General features: G+C 38.7%; 1 protein-coding gene across 1 annotated transcript in view; it reads left to right on the top strand.

Moving 5' to 3' along the window:
* Positions 1–6,285: 6,285 nt before the first annotated feature.
* LOC111144433 (tankyrase) overlaps positions 6,286–17,784 on the top strand; it is a 205,557-nt gene continuing 194,058 nt past the window's right edge. Inside the window, exon 1 of the mRNA XM_022498736.1 lies at positions 6,286–6,974. Within this exon, the coding sequence (XP_022354444.1) occupies positions 6,302–6,974 (673 nt within the window). The 5' untranslated portion in view covers positions 6,286–6,301. The remainder of the gene's footprint in view (positions 6,975–17,784) is intronic.

The raw sequence follows: 17,784 nt of genomic DNA, 5'->3' as shown, positions 1-17,784 counted from the left end.
CTTCGGGGTGCCCTTATTCGGCCTGCTACAAGCCCAAAATATGGATATAAAAATAAATTTTGGATTGCTCTCTTGTTTTCTCTGATATAGGGTTGATTGTTTCTCCTTTCACTTTGTTGGCCCTTCTCACACGCTTGCGGATTTATGGTGATACGCTCATCTTCTGTATGGAAACACCCTGTTTCTCAGTGACCTGAGGACCACGGTTGTTGGGTTCCCTTGAGGTGGTCTCGGCAGCTGTGGTGGTCTGCCACACAATAGCCACAGTGGTTTCTCAGAACTGAGAGGGGGACAGAATCTTTTAAGGGAGAAACCTGCGTACCTCCAGGGTGCTTCGCCCTCTTCTGCAGTCTCCACCCCCCACCCCCACCCCAGTGGCAGCCAGAAGAGACTGTATTTGCATTTTCCCAAATAGAAGACGCCGTTTCAGTTTCCAGGTTTACTAGACCTTCCTTGAAGACACCATAAAGCAAAAGAAGAAGTAGGTGCAAGAGACTGAAAATCATTGTTACTGGGTGAAAAGAAACCTCCATGTTATCAGACAGGCAAAACTAGTCATATTTTCCAGATAACCTTTAACGTCCCATTCCCAGAGGCCTTCCTCAGTTCTTGACGATAAGAAGACCCAACTTTTTTTTTTTTTTTTAACTTTCCAGGAATTTAAAACATTTTTTTTTAAATTTTAGCATCAATGACATACAGTGTTATGTTAGGGTATACAGTATAGTGAGCCAACAATTCTATACATTGCTCAGTGTTCATCCAGATAAATGTACTCTTAATCCCCTTTACCTGTTTCACCCATCACCCCCGCCTCCCCTCTGGTAACCACCAGTTTGTTCTCTATAGTTAATAGTCTGGTTTTGCATTTGTCTCTTTTTCTTTGTTTATTCGCTTTGTTTCTTAAATTCCACATATATGAGTGAAATCATATGGTATTTTTCTTTCTCTGACTGGCTTATTTCACTCAGCATTATACCTTCTGGATCCACCTACGTTGTTGCAAATGGCAAGAGTTCGTCCTTCTTCACAGCTGAATAATATTCATATATATATATATATATATATATATATATATATATATATATATTGCATCTTCTTTATCCACTCCATCTATCAACAGATACTTGGGTTGCTTCCATAATTTGACTATTGTAAATAATGCTTCAGTAAGCAGGGAGGTGCATCTATCTTTCTGAATAAGAGCTGAATTTATCACGTGCCAGGAGCTGTTCTAAGCCCTAGACATATATTAACTCATTTATTTCTCACAATAACTCTTCATCTCCTCACCTTGTTGGTGGGTTGGCAGAGAGGTTAAATAACTTCTCCTGGATCACTCAATGTCTTCTTCTGAGCTACAATGTCAAAACAAAGACAAGATACGAAGGAATAGGCAATACCATGAGAAGCTGCACACAAATACCGTTTAACTCAAACAACTTCCATTCATTTATTTCCTTCAATGAGCCCAGTAACAACCGCAAGCAAGCAAGAGATGATAGCTGGTAGAAGGCCCACGCCACTGTTTGGGGATTGACTAGTGTCTTTCAATGTCCCTGTTGCCACTGACTCCCACCATGGATGTGGTGGGCTCTCCTTGCCAAGGTCTTTACTCCAGTCTTCACCAGGGATAAAGTCAGGATCATTATGGGTGGTCCATGACCCCTGATAGTTGGGGATATCTATTCATCATGGCTTGGCTGGCTAGCCCCATGTTCTGAGTGGGGAGGCTGAGTATTCTGGGTGTACCTTAGGATCTACTGGCTTGCACTTGTATCAGCCCTATTCTGATTGGCTACACCCCAACTTACATAAGCCATTGCAGCATTACATATGCATTGTTAGCTAGTTATGCTATTCCTTATCAATACATTCCAGAACTTTCTGGAACTTTTTTTTTTAAAGACTTTATTTATTTATTTGACAGAGATAGATCATAAGTAGGCAGAGAGGCAGGCAGAGAGAGAGGGGAAGCAGGCTCTCTGCTGAGCAGAGAGGCTGAAGTGGGGCTCGATCCCAGGACCCGGAGATCATGACCTGAGCCAAAGGCAGAGGCTTAACCCAATGAGCCACTCAGGCACCCCTGGAACTTTTCTAAACTTGCTTATGATTTTGGGGGATAGCAGGCATTTATAAACTCTTTTGAGGGATGAAGCCATATGCTAATCTGTAATGGAGTGTATATCTACATATATATGATTTTAATTGCTTTTGTAAAAAATGCTTACAAGGAAAAGAATGTTTTGGTGGGAAAGCTTGTTTACCATTTTTCTAAAGCATAGCAAATAAGTTTTGATTTATCTCTGTCAAAATGCAAGTTGTGGCATCCTTTAATCACACATAGCTAGTTAGTGACAAAGCCAGGATTTATGTCCATGCAGTCTAAATGCAGAGTCCACATTCTTTTTTTTTTTTTTTAAAGATTTTATTTATTTATTTGACAGACAGACCACGAGTAGGCAGAGAGGCAGGCAGAGAGAGAGAGAGAGAGAAGGGGGGGGGGAAGCAGGCTCCCTGCTGAGCAGAGAGCCCCATGCGGGGCCCGATCCCAGGACCCTGGGATCATGACCTGAGCGGAGGCAGAGGTTTTAACCCACTGAGCCACCCAGGCGCCCCCAGAGTCCACATTCTTAACTCGTATATTACATTGTCTCTTTTCCTAAAACTGATACTTCACACTGAAGTGACTACTGCCAAGTATACACACCATGCCAGGAGAAAATCGGAGCTATCAGAGGCCAGACTTGGCTACGTAAGAGGTATCTTAAAAAGCAAAAGGTGTGCCTGGGTGGCTCAGTGGGTTAAAGCCTCTGCCTTCAGCTCAGGTCATGATCTCAGGGTCCTGGGATCGAGCCCCGTATTGGGCTCCCAGGGAGCCTGCTTCCCCGCCCTCCCCTCTGCCTGCCTCTCTGCCTACTTGTGATATCTCTCTCTGTCAAATAAATGAAAAATCTTTAAAAAAAGAAAAGCAACTGAAAATGCTAGTAAACTAGTGTATAGGGATCTTTAAATTACTGTACTTTTCTTACATTGTAATAAGTTGTTAAGCCTTTTATTTTAATTAAACTTCCTCAGATACAATATGGCTAGCATGACTGCAGCTGTTGTAAGTTTTGCCCATCTATGGCTTTTCAAGAAAATATTCTCCTGGGTTTCCAGATGGAAATTCAGCTAAAATTTCTCTCGGCTCTGTACCACCTTCAGAGAGAGAAATCTGGGCCATTGGCACAAAGGGCATTTCTGGCATGAGAATAACTTATCTTCTAAGGCCACGGTGAGGAAATGGCACTGCCTCAGCTAAGCTCTAGCCTGTGCTCATGAATTTGCAGAGAAGGCTTTGCTCAGAGCAAGGAAGAAAAAGTGGATTTGGCAGATCTGAGATACTGCTAACCAGTGAACTTGGATCTGGGGCAGACTAATGAGAAGTACATGGATGGAATAACCACACCAAGTCTAATTGAACTATGGACACTGCAAGTTAATGACTGTGTAACTTACAAAGGGCGTTCATATGATCTCCATGGGGAAAAACAAACATTACATCACAGCCCAGAAGGCAAGTGCCCTTTGAGTTGGTGGCTCTTTCTTTTGTGTCAACAGTATGGCTCAAGAGAGAGCTGTGTGCTCACGTTTTTATACCACACGGACATGATTTTTCTGAAAATATTTTTGAAAATGGCAAGATGTCACACGACTATGATCCTCAACAATTCTTGGAGATAGTCAGGGCCTGTATAAAATCTTGAATTTTCAGATAAGGAAACAATTAAACCTGATCTTTCTTTGCTTAAGATTTCTGCTACCTGTAAAATGTTGGATATTTATTCCCAGTTGCTGTCTTTGTCAGAAAGGATGTTGTAGTGGCTATGAATTCCTATTAACATCTGATGTATGCCTCATAAAAGAATGAAACTAACACTCCAGAAGGACTTATAAAACACCCAGGTCTTCTAATCCTCATGACAATGCTACGATAAAATCAGAATTTTAGAATGACAGAGCTGAAGCATATTTACTAAGATTAACCAACTAGTAATGGTCAGAGATATGATTCAAGCTCATCTGACTTCAAGCTTTGCTCTTTTCATTAGGGCATAGTACATCCCTCATGGAATTGCATTTAGCTGTAAAAGATTAAGTAATGATCTCAGCCCTTTCCTGTTTAGAGCTCAGTATTAGCCCATATAAACCTAAACCTTATAAATACTTAATGTTAAGTACATTTACTACTTTCCACTGGAGGGGGAAAAAGCAATTTCCAATTGATCGAATGCATTTTCAGACGTCAACCAGTAGAATAGTTTCAGGCAATTTGGCCTTTTAATCTTTATCCCCCAGAAATTTTCTTATTTATTTGTATTGATAAACAGATGCAGTAGATACATTCGAATTAGGGTAAATATGACACCTTCTCATAATTGGCCATCATGGGACCAGGTGGGATATTTCTCATTCAGGGAGAAGGCCATATAGTCAAGGGGCACAAGGTGAGTTAGGGGCATCTAATGTATTATGTTGATAATACATAATATACTTCTCAATGCTATCCTGTGCTGTGCATTAACTTAAGATTCAAAACCAGAAGAATGTGTATTGTGACAGATTTTAGTTGTACTGATGGAGGTTTTCCTATTCAACCATGTATTTTAAACAACGGTACAAATTTATGAAACAGATGAATATTGGTCAGTTATAATCTGTAATCCCAGATTGATAACAAATGTCACTCATAATATTAATTACATTCTGGACCTTGTTTTATGTTCATGGTAGTCCTAAATAAACCTACTTATTCACTTAGGTGAGAATATTAACATCACAGTAATTACCTTTAATACTGAACATATAAAAGAACGATTTAGGGGCACCTGGGCAGCTCAGTCGTTAAGTATCTGCCTTCGGCTCAGGTCTTGATTCCCACGGCCCGGAATTTAGCCCTATATGGGCTTCTCTGCTCAGCAGGAAGCCTGCTTCTCCCTCTCCCACTCTCCCTGCTTGTGTTCCCTCTCTTGCCATGTCTCTGTCAAATAAATAAATAAAATCTTTTAAAAAATAAACAAAAGAACGATTTGTCACCTGGGTTTAATATTCTGTAGAGACAAATTTCTATTTGACCCATGTAAACCTTGTTTTTTCTTAAGACAGTCTCCATTCATGTCCCCTCTACTGGAATAAGGCTGTTTCTCTAAACTACCACAATGCCTCGTTTACTATTAAATAGGAGGCAGGAAACGGAGACCACCCGAGATTATCCCATGCACGGACACATCTCTTTTGATGGAAGGCCATAAAAGTAGGTACAGGCAGAGGAAAGAGAGAAAAAGGAGTTGCTGAAGAAAGTCATCTGAAGGTGAGTGATGGAGAGTAGTTACGTTTTTATCTTAGTTTGGGAGGGAGAGAGAAGAGAGGTTCAGCTGAAGAGAACTCAAAAGGAAAACATTCATAATTTTTTGAGTCAAACTTAAGGTGAGATATAAAAGTACAGAGAGAACAGAAGAGAAAAAAAGATCATAACTTTAATAGTTAACAATTACTGAACGATTCAATCAATTTGGCAGGGGAGAACATGAGACACAGAATGGTTCAACAGCTTGCCCAAATTTATACAGCTGGAAAAAAAGAGTTTGAATTCCAATCCTGGCAATCGGAACCCTTATTTTTATGGGAGTATTAACAAAGTGGATGGAGAGAGGATACTTCCAGGAACGGACATAGAGACCAAGGGAGTAACGGGGCGGAGGGGGCCAGACCCCATTTTTAAAAATTACCAATGGGCTAAATATGGTTATGTTTTACTAATGGTCAGAGCGATTTCTATACATTAGTTCATTTAATTCTGCTAACAATTCTGTGAGTTACACTCTGTTTTATTTCTTAGACGAGGCCACTTGGGACATGATAAACGTACCCTTCTTGCATTGAGTTACACCTCAGGAGACGCTCTGGAGTAAGACAAGGAAGACTGAAGTGACTTGGCAACAGAACGGAACAGGGCAAAGTAAGCTCCCTGAGAGCGAGAAACGAGGAAAAGTGCCTCATTTAGGGAGTGGTCGGTTCCAACTTTCAAACCTCCGCAGCCGGCCCGCCAAGGCGTCACAAAGCCCGCCCCTCAGGCACAAAGCCACGCCCCCTTCCGTGGCTGTTCTCTGAGCTCCCAATACTTCCCTCCTTCTCTTTGGCTCCTCCCACTCCGCCTAGCATCATTTCCTGTGCGCTGGATGCTAATTGGCCTAGCGGTCGGAAGTGAGGGCGGGCGGTGGGGCCGTTGCCGCAGTGACAGTGCTGGGGGAGTCCGAAGATGGCGGCGTCGCGTCGCTCTCAGCATCATCACCACCATCATCAACAACAGCTTCAGCCCGCCCCAGGGGCTTCGGCGCCGCCGCCACCACCTCCCCCCCCACTCAGCCCCGGCCTGGCCCCGGGGACCACCCCAGCTTCCCCAACGGCGGGTGGCCTGGCCCCCTTCGCCTCCCCGCGGCACGGCCTAGCGCTGCCGGAGGGGGATGGCAGTCGGGATCCACCCGACAGGCCTCGATCCCCGGACCCGGTTGACAGTACCAGCTGTTGCAGTACCACCAGCACAATCTGTACCGTCGCCGCCGCTCCCGCGGCCCCGGCGGTTTCCGCTTCATCTGCCGTCGGGGTCGCTCCCAACCCAGCCGGCGGTGGCAATAACAATTCACCGTCGTCCTCTTCTTCCCCGACTTCTTCCTCATCTTCCTCTCCATCCTCCCCTGGATCGAGTTTGGCGGAGAGCCCCGAGGCGGCAGGAGTTAGCACCACAGCAACATTGGGGCCTGGGGCCGCGGGACCTGGGCCAGGGGTCCCAGCAGTGAGCGGGGCCCTACGGGAACTGTTGGAGGCCTGTCGCAATGGGGACGTGTCCCGGGTAAAGAGGCTGGTGGACGCGGCAAACGTGAATGCTAAGGACATGGCCGGCCGGAAGTCTTCTCCCCTGCATTTCGCTGCAGGTCAGAGACTTTTATTTATCAAGGGGTTTGGTCTTGGGGACGGGGGGTCTGGGTAGGGATAGAAAACAAGTTATGATGGAATAGAATGGGGGCGTGGTTATGGTTCTTCAACACCTCACCGGAAGACTAGAGGTTCCTTTCTTTAGGATGGTGCGTGGATGACGGGGGCGTGGTAGGGGAACGTGTGAATCCGTTCTTAGTGTTTGCTTAGTGATATTTGCGTTTCCAAACTCCTTTAGTGGTAGTCTCCGGATATGGGTATACTTAAACTTTTTCAGTTCCGAGAGTGAAGGAATAAAGTTAGAATCGGGCTGTCTTAAGAGTTTTTTCATTTGTTGGCTAGTTTCTTTCGTTTTTACAACAAGGGTATGTCCCAGGAGAATAGTCTAAACCAAAAGAGGTTTAACTCAACAAGTGTTTAAGGATCTATCGTAGTCTTACTAAGCTAATGAAAGACATAAATGAAATTTGTGAAACTTTTCCCCTTTCTCAAGGAGCTTACAGTTTAACTGGGTAGATTAAAATGTGCCTATATGAAACAGCTGGAGAAGAATATTTGGGTACATTATGTGATGGTAGAAGAAATAAAGGCTTTGAAGTCCTGGACTTCTATTTGTTACTTGTCTGATAGTTTACCTTATCTATATTGCCTCAGTTTTCTCAGGGGAAAAAAATGATATACCAAGTTTGTGTGAGGACTTAGTGAGAAGCCTCTGGCCCATTGGTTCTCCCCCCCAAAAATGCTGGTTCCTAAATCCTGGACCCCACAGGTATAACTAGGTATTTGCTCAAGTGTTGCATATTTTAGATGAAGTAGCATTTCTTTTTCTTTAGGTCACATGGAAGGTCTGAGTCTGATATAATGAATCAGCTGAGGTTTTCTTTACCATACCTTGTTCCAAATTGGACTATTTTAGCCCATGTCACAGATCTTTTTAAAAAAGATTTTATTTATTTATTTGACAGAGAGAGAGCACAAGTAGGCAGAGCAGCAGGCAGAGGGAGAAGCAGGCTCTGTTCTGAGCAAGGAGCCCAGTGTGAGACTGGATCCCAAGACCCTAGGATCACGAGCCAAAGGCAGGCGCTTAACTGATTGAGCCACCCAGGCACCCCCACATGTCACAAATCTTGTATTCCTCAGCATACTGCATTATAAATAATCATTAACGGATGATAGTGATATTTATTTCTGTGCTAATGTACTTATTTAGGTTTAGTCACACATAAAATGGTGCTTGTCTCCCAAATCAACTTTTTCCTGTTTGCCAAATAGTTACTTTTTATTCTGTTTTAGAGGTTTATGTGTGCAGACAGTAAAACACAGTCCTGTAATGATGTTTTAATTATGAAAACTGAGTTTGAACTTTTTTTTTAGAAGATTTTATTTATATATTTGACAGAGATCACAAGTAGGCAGAGAGGCAGGCAGAGAGAGAGAGAGAGAGAGAGGGAAGCAGGCTCCCTGCTGAGCAGAGAGCCTGATGTGGGGCTCGATCCCAGGACCTTGGGATCATGACCTGAGCTGAAGGCAGAGGCTTTAACCATTGAGCCACCCAGGCGCCCCTGAACTCTTTTTTTTTTTTAAAGAAATAAATTTTTTAGTTTTGTTGTGGAAATCATAAAAACAGTAAAACTCTTCATGGCATAAAATTGTAACACTCTGTAGTCATTTTATGATACTTTCATGTTTGTGTGCATAGCACAACAAATTGGTTAAATCTGGTCTTCTGTGTGTAGGATGAGTAGTTAACAGTAATTCTCAGTTGACTCTTAGTTGGTTAGAATTCGAGTAATGGGATTGTCATGGAAAAGCGGTTTTAAAAGAGGAAACTGGAACAATCCCTAGGATGGAAAAGTTTAGAAATTGTAATTCATTTGTTCCACAAATGTTTTGTTACTTGTCAGAGGTCACATGTTAAATACTGACAAAGTTTTGATGTGGCAGATACCTTTGCCCTTATGGAGCTTACAGTCTAATAGGGAAGATTAAAGAAGAACAACAATAATAAAATATCACGTTAGTAACCCAAAGTTATTGTAATAAACTGTTAAGGAGGGGTAATAGGGATTCTTGTCCTGGTTTTGAGCATTTAAGGAAGTCTTTTTAGATGGATAGGGATTTAAAGGATGAGTCCGATCTCCAATGAGATTGGAGAGAAGGAATGTTAACGCCTTAATTTCCACTTAGCAATGATATTATGGTTCCAGAGAATAAATGAAACCATTTAAAAAAATCTCAGAAGTGGTGTGAAGTCATATTTAAATCCTTACAACTTTTAAAAATATTGTAGTTCTTTCCAGCAGCAGAATTAAGAATTTTTTCTATCTCATTTCGGACTGTGATAATACTTGTTTCAAATATGGTTCAGAGACAATAATGGAATCCTTCTATCCACAATTAGAGACATAATCTTCAGTTTCCATTGTTGATGCAGATTCTCAAACTATTTCTAACTCCTTCCTAAGATGGCCATATCAGAGGGACCCAGGCTTTTATTGTTGACTGGAATTTAAAGTTGACTTTCTCTTCTACAGATGAGACCCTTGATCCTGGTTTTCTATCGTTCTAAGGACAGCAGTCAAAGCTTTATAAAAAGTATCAATTAGAGTGGTATTCTCTTTTAAGTTTAGTTCCCAGTAGTGACATATTTTTGTCACAGGGACCAGTATGTATTCATGAGATCGCTTTTTAAAGAAAAGCTTAGATGAGGTGTTTTTTTTTTTCAAAAAAGGCTTTAACAAAATGTTGAATTCCAAGGTTTCATGGTACTCACTTTAAATTGATGAAATTTTGAAATAGGCTTCCTAGGTAGTTAATTAACATAAAGATTAGGATATGTAAAATGAGGCTCTTCAGTATCAAATCTAGCAAAATATGTATGACAGTTTTATGCTTTCTTTTGACTTGAATGGTATCACAACAACACACATTGAACTATGTAAAGTTTGCCCAAGTCATTCCGGACTCTTCAGACTTTTCAGCATGACCATGCTTGTCTTTTTTTTCTTCACCACTGTACAAATGAAGTTCCTACACCTGAAAAAAAAGACACAAATAACACTGTGTCTTCTAAACCCATCCGTGGCTAAGAAAACAGTCAGAGTGCTTCAGCCCTGGCGTGGGAATCTATTTTGTATTTAACATTGTCTGGCAAGCTCATGGATTACACTTTCTAGCAAATGCCCAGCCTTGGGGTAGAAGGCTCTAATTTGGTAAAAGGTATTAGCTTATAAATGTCTTCTCAGTTTCTCTTTTTCTGGTCTTTTCTTAAAACCTTGTGCTTTGTTTAAGGTATCCTTTAAAACAAAAGTTACATTGAACTTTTAGTTAGAAAGGTGTGCTAAGTTTCTCTTACAGTTAATGATATTCTTTGGAGCAAATGATTTAAAGAACAAAATAGCTGTTTGTAAGATACTATGTAGAAGTTGGTAACAAGCAAACTGGTCAACAGAGGAGTGTTTGCATAAATTAAAATACTGTATAATTTCTGTTACATATCTATCTGCTTGTATATTCCTCTATCCATCAGTCTGTCTTATATTTTGAGCATGTCCCTGCTCCAATTTCAAGCATCTGTGCAGCTTCCCCTGACACCACCAGTATATGCATGTTATTATCTAGAGTTCAGTGTTTGTTCACAGATTTGTCTTTTAGTGTAAAGTCTATACAAATCTTATTTGTGCATTCATTGAGTTTTGACAGGTGTGAGCACCTGTGCCACTCAGACCCTTATAGAAAGACCTCATAACCTCAGAAAGTTTCCTCATGCCGTTTTCCGAAGTCCCTGTCCCAGATACAAACACTGTTCTTTTTGTCCACTCTAGATTACGAGTTGCCTGTTTTAGAAGTTCATATAAATGGAATTATATAATTCCATAATTCCAAATATAATTATATAATATTTACTCTTTCTGCAAGATTTATTTGGCTCAGTTAATGTTTTTGATGTTGTAATGTATCAGTAGCTCCTTTTCCCGGCTGGGTAGTATGTCATTATGTAAATATGCTACACCTAGTTTATCCCTTCTCCTATTGATGAACTTTTAGGCTATTTCCAGTTTTGAGCTATTGTGAATAAAGCTGCTGTGAACATTCCTGTAAAAATTTTTTTTGTGGACATAGATTTTCTTTCTCTTGTGCAAATACCTAGTATTGAAACTCTGGGGCTCAGTGTAGGTAAATACTCAGTTTTGTAAGAAACTTCCCAAAGTGGATGCACCATTTTACATTCTTATTAACAATATATGAGAGTTTACTCACCATTTCCTGTTCTTAGATGTTTCAGTTTTAACCCTTCTGGTGGGAATGTGTGGCATCTCATGGTGATTTTATTTTGCATTTCCCTGAAGTCTAATGTTGAAGACTTTTTCATGTGTTCAGTTGCCGTTTATATATCTTTTATGAAGTTTTGTCTTTTTTAAATTGGATAAAGTTTACTTTTATTGGGTTTATCTTTTTATTGTTGAGTTTTAGGAGTCCTTTGCTAGCTACACGTTATACATGTTGTTTTGATACATTTTTAGTAGGTCCTTTGAACAGATGTTTTAAAATTTAAATTTATTAAATGTATGTCATTTATATATTTATTTTGTAGTTATTATTTCCTGTGACCTGTGACCTGGATAAGAACTTTTACCTTTTCCCAAGTAACAAAAATATGTTTCTTACTAAAAACTTTATGGTTTTAGCATTTACATTTAGGTTTGTGATCACCCTTATTTTTATTGTTATCTTTGAGCTTGAGTTGAGGTGGTTTGTTTGTTTGTTTGTTTATCTGTGTGGCTATCCAGTTTTTTTTTTTTTTTTTTTTTTTTTTTAGGACCATTTCTTGAAGAGGTTTTTTCCCCTATTGGATTGCTTTTTTTCCATTGTCAAGAATCAGATGTTTGTATAAGTGGGGGTCTATATCCAGACTTTTTATTCTGTCTTACCTATCTGTCTGTTTTTATGTCAGAATTACATTGCCTGGGTAACTGAAGCTTTGTAGTTAGTTTTCAGTTAGTTAGAAGTTGATAGTGTGAATGTTCCAACTTGGCTCAGCTTTTTCAAGATGCTTTGGATTTCCTAGGTCTGTTGAACTTTCATTGAAATTTTAGCATCACATTGTCAGTTCTACAGCATGGTATGTATGCTGAGCTGATAATTGGGGTTATGTTGAATCTATAGGTCGGTTTGGGAAAAATTGACATCTTAAGAATATCGAATCTTCCAATCCATGACCATTATTTAGCCATTTATTTTCTCTCAGCAGTTTTCATAAATTCTAGTGTGGGGAGCCTTTCATGAGATTTTTTTATTCCAATTTTTTAAAAGAAAATTATTATTTCTAATAGTTCTTTTGTAGATTCTTTAGGATTTTATTAAAGAATCATATCTTCAAATAGAGGCAGTTATGATATATTTGTTCTTCTTGATAATGTTGAAAAAAGTGATGAGGGTGGACATCTTTGTCTTGTTCCAACTCTTAGGGGAAAAATGTTCAGTATTTCACCATTAAGTATGATGTTAGCTTTAAGTTTTTCATAACTATCCTTTATCAAATAGAGGAAGCTCTCTTTCATTTCTGGTTTGTTGAGTGGGTTTATCATAAAAAGGTGTTGAATTTTATCAAATGCCTTTTCTGCATATTTTGAGATAACCATATGGGCTTTCTCCTTTATTCTTTTATTCTTTTAATATATTACATTACATTTATGAAATGTTAAGTCAACCTTGCATTCTTGGGGTAGACACTATTTGGTCATGATGTCTATTCCTTTTTATATATTCCTAGATTTTGTTTGCTAATGTTCTGCTAAAGATTTTTGCTTAGATCTAAGTTTATGAGAAATATTGGTCTGCAATTTTCTTATCTTTTTTTGTTTTTGTTTTTGTAATGCCTTTGTCAGGTTTTGGCATTAGGGTTATGCTACCTTCCAAATAAAGTGTATTTGGAAGTGTTTATTTCTTTTTATTCTGAATGATTTTTTTGGACACTTGCCATCATTCTCCTTAAATATTTGATAGAATCCCCCAGTGAAACTAACTAAACTGTAGTTTTCTTTGTGGGAAGATTTTTGATACTGAATTTAATTTCTTTAATAGGTAGATGGCTAAGATACTCAGTTATTATCCCTCAATTTTGGTGAGTTATATTTTTCAAGGAATTTGTTTATTTTGTCTGAGTTGTTGAATTTGTTTGCATAGGTGTGCTTATAGCATTCTGTTTTATTATTGTTATATTGTCTCTAAAACCTAATGAGATAAACTCCTTTATTATTTTTCATACTGATAATTTTCTTTGATTAGACTAGCCAGAGTGTTTATCAGTTCTCCTGATCTTTTCATAGTACCAACTTTCAGCTGTGTTAATTTTGTCCATTGTTTGTTCTCTTAATTATTTACTCCTTTCTACTTATTTTGACTTTACTGTATTAGTTACTTGTTGCTGTTTTTGAAATACCCCAAAACTTAAGAGCTTAAAGTAACGAACATTTATTATTTCATAGTTGCTTTGGGTCAGGATTCCAGGTGTTGGTTAGGAATCTGAGCATGACTTAGCTATGTCTTCTGGCTCAAGATCTCTCATTTGACTTCAATCAAAATGTGGGTTGGGGCTGTGGTCTTATCTGAAGGCTTGACGGAGGGCAGAGTCTCCTTCCAAACTGTTCATGTGATTGTTAACAGGATTTATTTCATTGGTGGTTGTTAGACTGCAGTCTTTCTCTCAGTTCCATAGAGCAGCTCACGACATGACATTTAAGAGCTGGCTTTCAGAGCCAGCAAGTGAGAGAACAAAAGAGGTCAAGCAAGATGGAAGCTAGAGTCTTTTTAAAATGTAATATTACAAGTATTCCCTCATCAACTTTTGAAGTATTCTGTTAGCTAGAAGTTAATCAGTACGACCAGCCTGTATTAAAAGGGAGAGGATTACACAAGGGCATATATAATGGGAGATGGAGGTCACTGGGAGCCATCTTAGTAACTGTATTGCACATTTACTTTGTTTTTCTCTTATAAATTTCATTTAGTTTTAGTTCTACAAGTAAACATGTGATAGATAGTTCCCAGAGATGACTACCACATATTCTTCCTCTTTATGTTTATGTATACTGTATCACTTATCAAAAGGTGGAGGCTTTTTCCTTCCACCTGTATTTGAGTTGGTTTTGTGATTTGCCAGGATGAATGGAATGTGGCAGTTTTGCTGTGTAACACCTGAGCCTTCAGAGATCTTGTTTTCATTTTCATGCATTGGGAACTTTCTTGAACCCAGCCACCGTGCTTTTAGAAGGACCATGGAGAAGTAAGGCTCATGCCTTGTAGCCAGAATCCACTGCCAGCTGAGTGAATAAACCTTGGGTATTCCAGCCTCATCAAGCCTCCAGATGATTATATCATCAGAATAATAAGTAGTAGTTGTTATTTTAAGCCATAGATTTTAGAATAGTTTGTTATATAGCAATAGATAAGAAATCATTATTTATAGCTATAATTCTAGCCATTTCTGTTGCAAATGCTCACTGCTAGTCCTAGTATTGATGTCTCTAGTTATTTTGGTAGTCTGTCACTTGTTTGCTAGAGTTTACTCAGGAAGGTGTCCTGGAAACAGCCGTGCCTGAAATTTTTTTTTTTTAAGATTTTATTTATTTATTTGACAGACAGAGATCACAGGTAGGCAGAGAGGCAGGCAGAGAAAGAGAGAGAGAGAGGAGGAAGCAGGCTCCCTGCTAAGCAGAGAGCCCGATGCGGGGCTCGATCCCAGGACCCTGGGATCTTGACCTGAGCTGATGGCAGAGGGTTTAAACCACTGAGCCACTCAGGTGCCCCAACCTGAAATTTTTAATGTCAGTAAAAGCCGTTGCCTTATTCTAGGAAGTCAGTTTGACTGTATATAAAATTTTTGGTTCTTATTTTCTTTCCCGAGTATTTAAAAAATTATCCCATTTTTTTCCTGGTAAAAGCTGCTAATGTTGAAAGTCTGATGGTAATCTGATTTTCTTTTCCTTGGTCTCTTCCCCTACATGTCCAAAGGATTTTTTCCTCTTGCATAACGTCAACACATTTTAACAGAATTTATCTTGGTCTTAGTTTCTCTAAGTAGATTTTCTCAGATATATATTGTGTTTTGTTTTGTTTTTTTTTTTTTTTTTTTTTACAATGCTCCAGATCTTGTATTTTAGAAAAGTTTTTTTGAATTTTAGTTTTTAGTTTTTGGGTTTTTTTTCTTTTTATGTATATTAGAACTTTACCTTTCACTAAATTTGCCGCTTGCTCTGTGTGTGTATGTGGTAAAAGAATACATAATATAAAATTTACCATTTTAACCACTTGTAAGTGTTAGTTCATTGTCAGTAAGTATATTCACAGTGTTGTACAACCATCACCACTGTCCCCTTCCAGAACTTTTCATCATCTCAAATATAAACTCTTGTGTCCATTTAAACACTAACTGCTCATTCCCACCTTACCCCAAGCCCTGGGAACTGTCATATACTCTTTTTTTTTTTTCCTTTAAGATTTTATTTATTTATTTGACAGACAGAGATCACAAGTAGGAGAGAGGCAGGCAGAGGGGTGGGGGGACAGGCTCCCCACTGAGCAGAGAGACTGATGCGGGGCTCCATCCCAAGACCCTGGTATCATGACATGAGCCAAAGGCAGAGGCTTTAACCCACTGAGCCACCCAGGCATCCCTGTCACATACTCTTGAATCCTTTTTAAAAAAATATATCTCATTTTTTTTCTTTTGCTTTAAAAAAAAAAAAAAGTTCTCCTTTTATCTGCCATTTTTCTTAAGGCAAGAGTTGGGAAATTTATTCTATAAGTGACTGGACAGTAAATATTTTAGGCTCTGTGCCCTGTGTGGTCTCTGTTTCAGTTGTTTCAACTACTCAGCTCTGCTTTTGTGTCATGAAAGTATCCATAGACAATACATAAATGAATGTGTGTGATTTGCTCCAATAAAGCATTATTTATAAAAGCAAGTGACAGCCATATTTGGTGCATGGGTTGGAGTTTGCTGATTGCCATCACAAGGCATTCACTGGGGTATTTTTATTCTCTGGGGTATTTTTTTCCCTTTTATTTTCCTTCTTGTTTGGTTTTTACTTCTGAAATGATCTTTTAAAAAATTTTGAACTATTTTCTGAGTTCTGTCATCTTATTTTCAATTCAGATATATGCTACTCTTTCATATGTCGCATCATTTTCATGTTGCCTTTTAGCCAGTATTGAAGTAGTAGGTCATAAATTTGTAAGTATTTTCTTCTGGCATGCATTGTCTGTAGGGATGTTAATCTGCTCAAATTCTTCTTATTAGAAACTCTGCATGGGATTTCACCTCATTTTTTTTCCATGGCTCATTTTTATAGAAATTAATAAATAATATCAAGAATAAAAATAGAGGTCTGAGATGTTGAGCATTAACTCCCCTTTTTCTCATGTTGGACATGCAAGTCTTATCTAGGATAGATGAAGTCTCTCTATAAGGTTCATGTCTTGGAGTAGTAGTATTTAAATGATGAAATATCACCATTTTATATCTCAGCTTATATAGCCTCTGTACCACTTTTTAGGAACATTTACCAGAGAGACTATGTTAAGGGCTTTTTTTTTTTTTTATAATAAAATGGTTTCCTCATAGTCTATTTACGTAGATTTTTTGACAAGTTTTGTCTACTCTTCTGTCTTTTCTCTCCCTTGGGGCATCCCCTTCCTTCCAAAGGAGCTGTATAGATCACAGCTAGGTGTTCATTCTTTCCAGACCTCAAGTGATTCTTTGGCAGTTAAAAGGGGAAAGAAATACACCTGGGAGATAGAAGGAGTATCATCAGGGGCCACGTTATGAACATGCATCAATTTAAAAATGGGATCTTAAGTTTAGATCTCAGGAGAAGAAATAATCAAAGAATGTAACTGATGCTAAGAAATACATCGTAGTGCTAGGTTTTGGAAAGGAATAAACATTATCATGAGTCTTGTGATCAGTTGCACAAGACTAGCTTGTTCTTGAATGTCTTTAATAGCCTCCTTTTGCTTCACAACAAAGAAATCTTTTGGGTGGTTCCCTGTAAAATATGCAGTAGATACAATCGAAGAGATCAGTGTCTCTTAAATTTTTATTTTTTCCCACATATCAAGGTCCTTAAAGTTACTTCGACTTACGTTTATTTCTCTGATAGAAATACCCAGGAAGTTGGGATGTAGCCGTAATCATGGGATTTCCATTAAAGTTTAGGTACTTGGGATAATTTTGAGGGTTGTTTTCTAAAAATCATTTTTTGAGTAACTGAGAAAAGGTAGGAGTTTTTGGTTTTGTGTGCTTGCTGGGTTTTCCTTTTAAGGCTTCATCAGATGTCCAAGATTGCTTTTCCTTATAGTGAGTTGCTGGGTTCTTTGTCAACTGGAAACTTGTTTTGCCTGTTTGTTCAGTTATCTGTGGAAAGAATTAAAAATGTGAGTTTAAATCCCACCCCAACAACCACCCCCCTGCCCCGCCTTTTTTTGGAGCGTGTCAGCTCCCTATTCAATTTAAACTAGTGTGCTTTCTAATTGTGAAAAAAAAAAGAGAAAAAATGATGTAAAGTTTTCTCTATCTTCTATGTCTTCTTGATGTAACCAAAAGTACACTAATGGTTGGTGGTCGCTGCTTTTTTTGTTTGTTTGACTTGCAACTTTTTTCTTATATGGTAGATTTATTTTTTTAAAAAGTGAAGAGGCATTTGGTAGATGATTTATATTAACTATAAACTGCATTTACTGATCAACCAAAAATTCTTAAAGCTAAAGTCCTGCATCATCAATTACAGTTTAAAAATAACCTATGTA

Source organism: Enhydra lutris, unplaced genomic scaffold, assembly GCF_002288905.1.
Source record: "Enhydra lutris kenyoni isolate GAN:26980312 unplaced genomic scaffold, ASM228890v2 scaffoldscaffold11, whole genome shotgun sequence".
NCBI lineage: Eukaryota > Metazoa > Chordata > Mammalia > Carnivora > Mustelidae > Enhydra > Enhydra lutris.
Note: the sequence above shows the minus strand (reverse complement) of the source record. Positions and strands in the feature narration are given on the sequence as shown.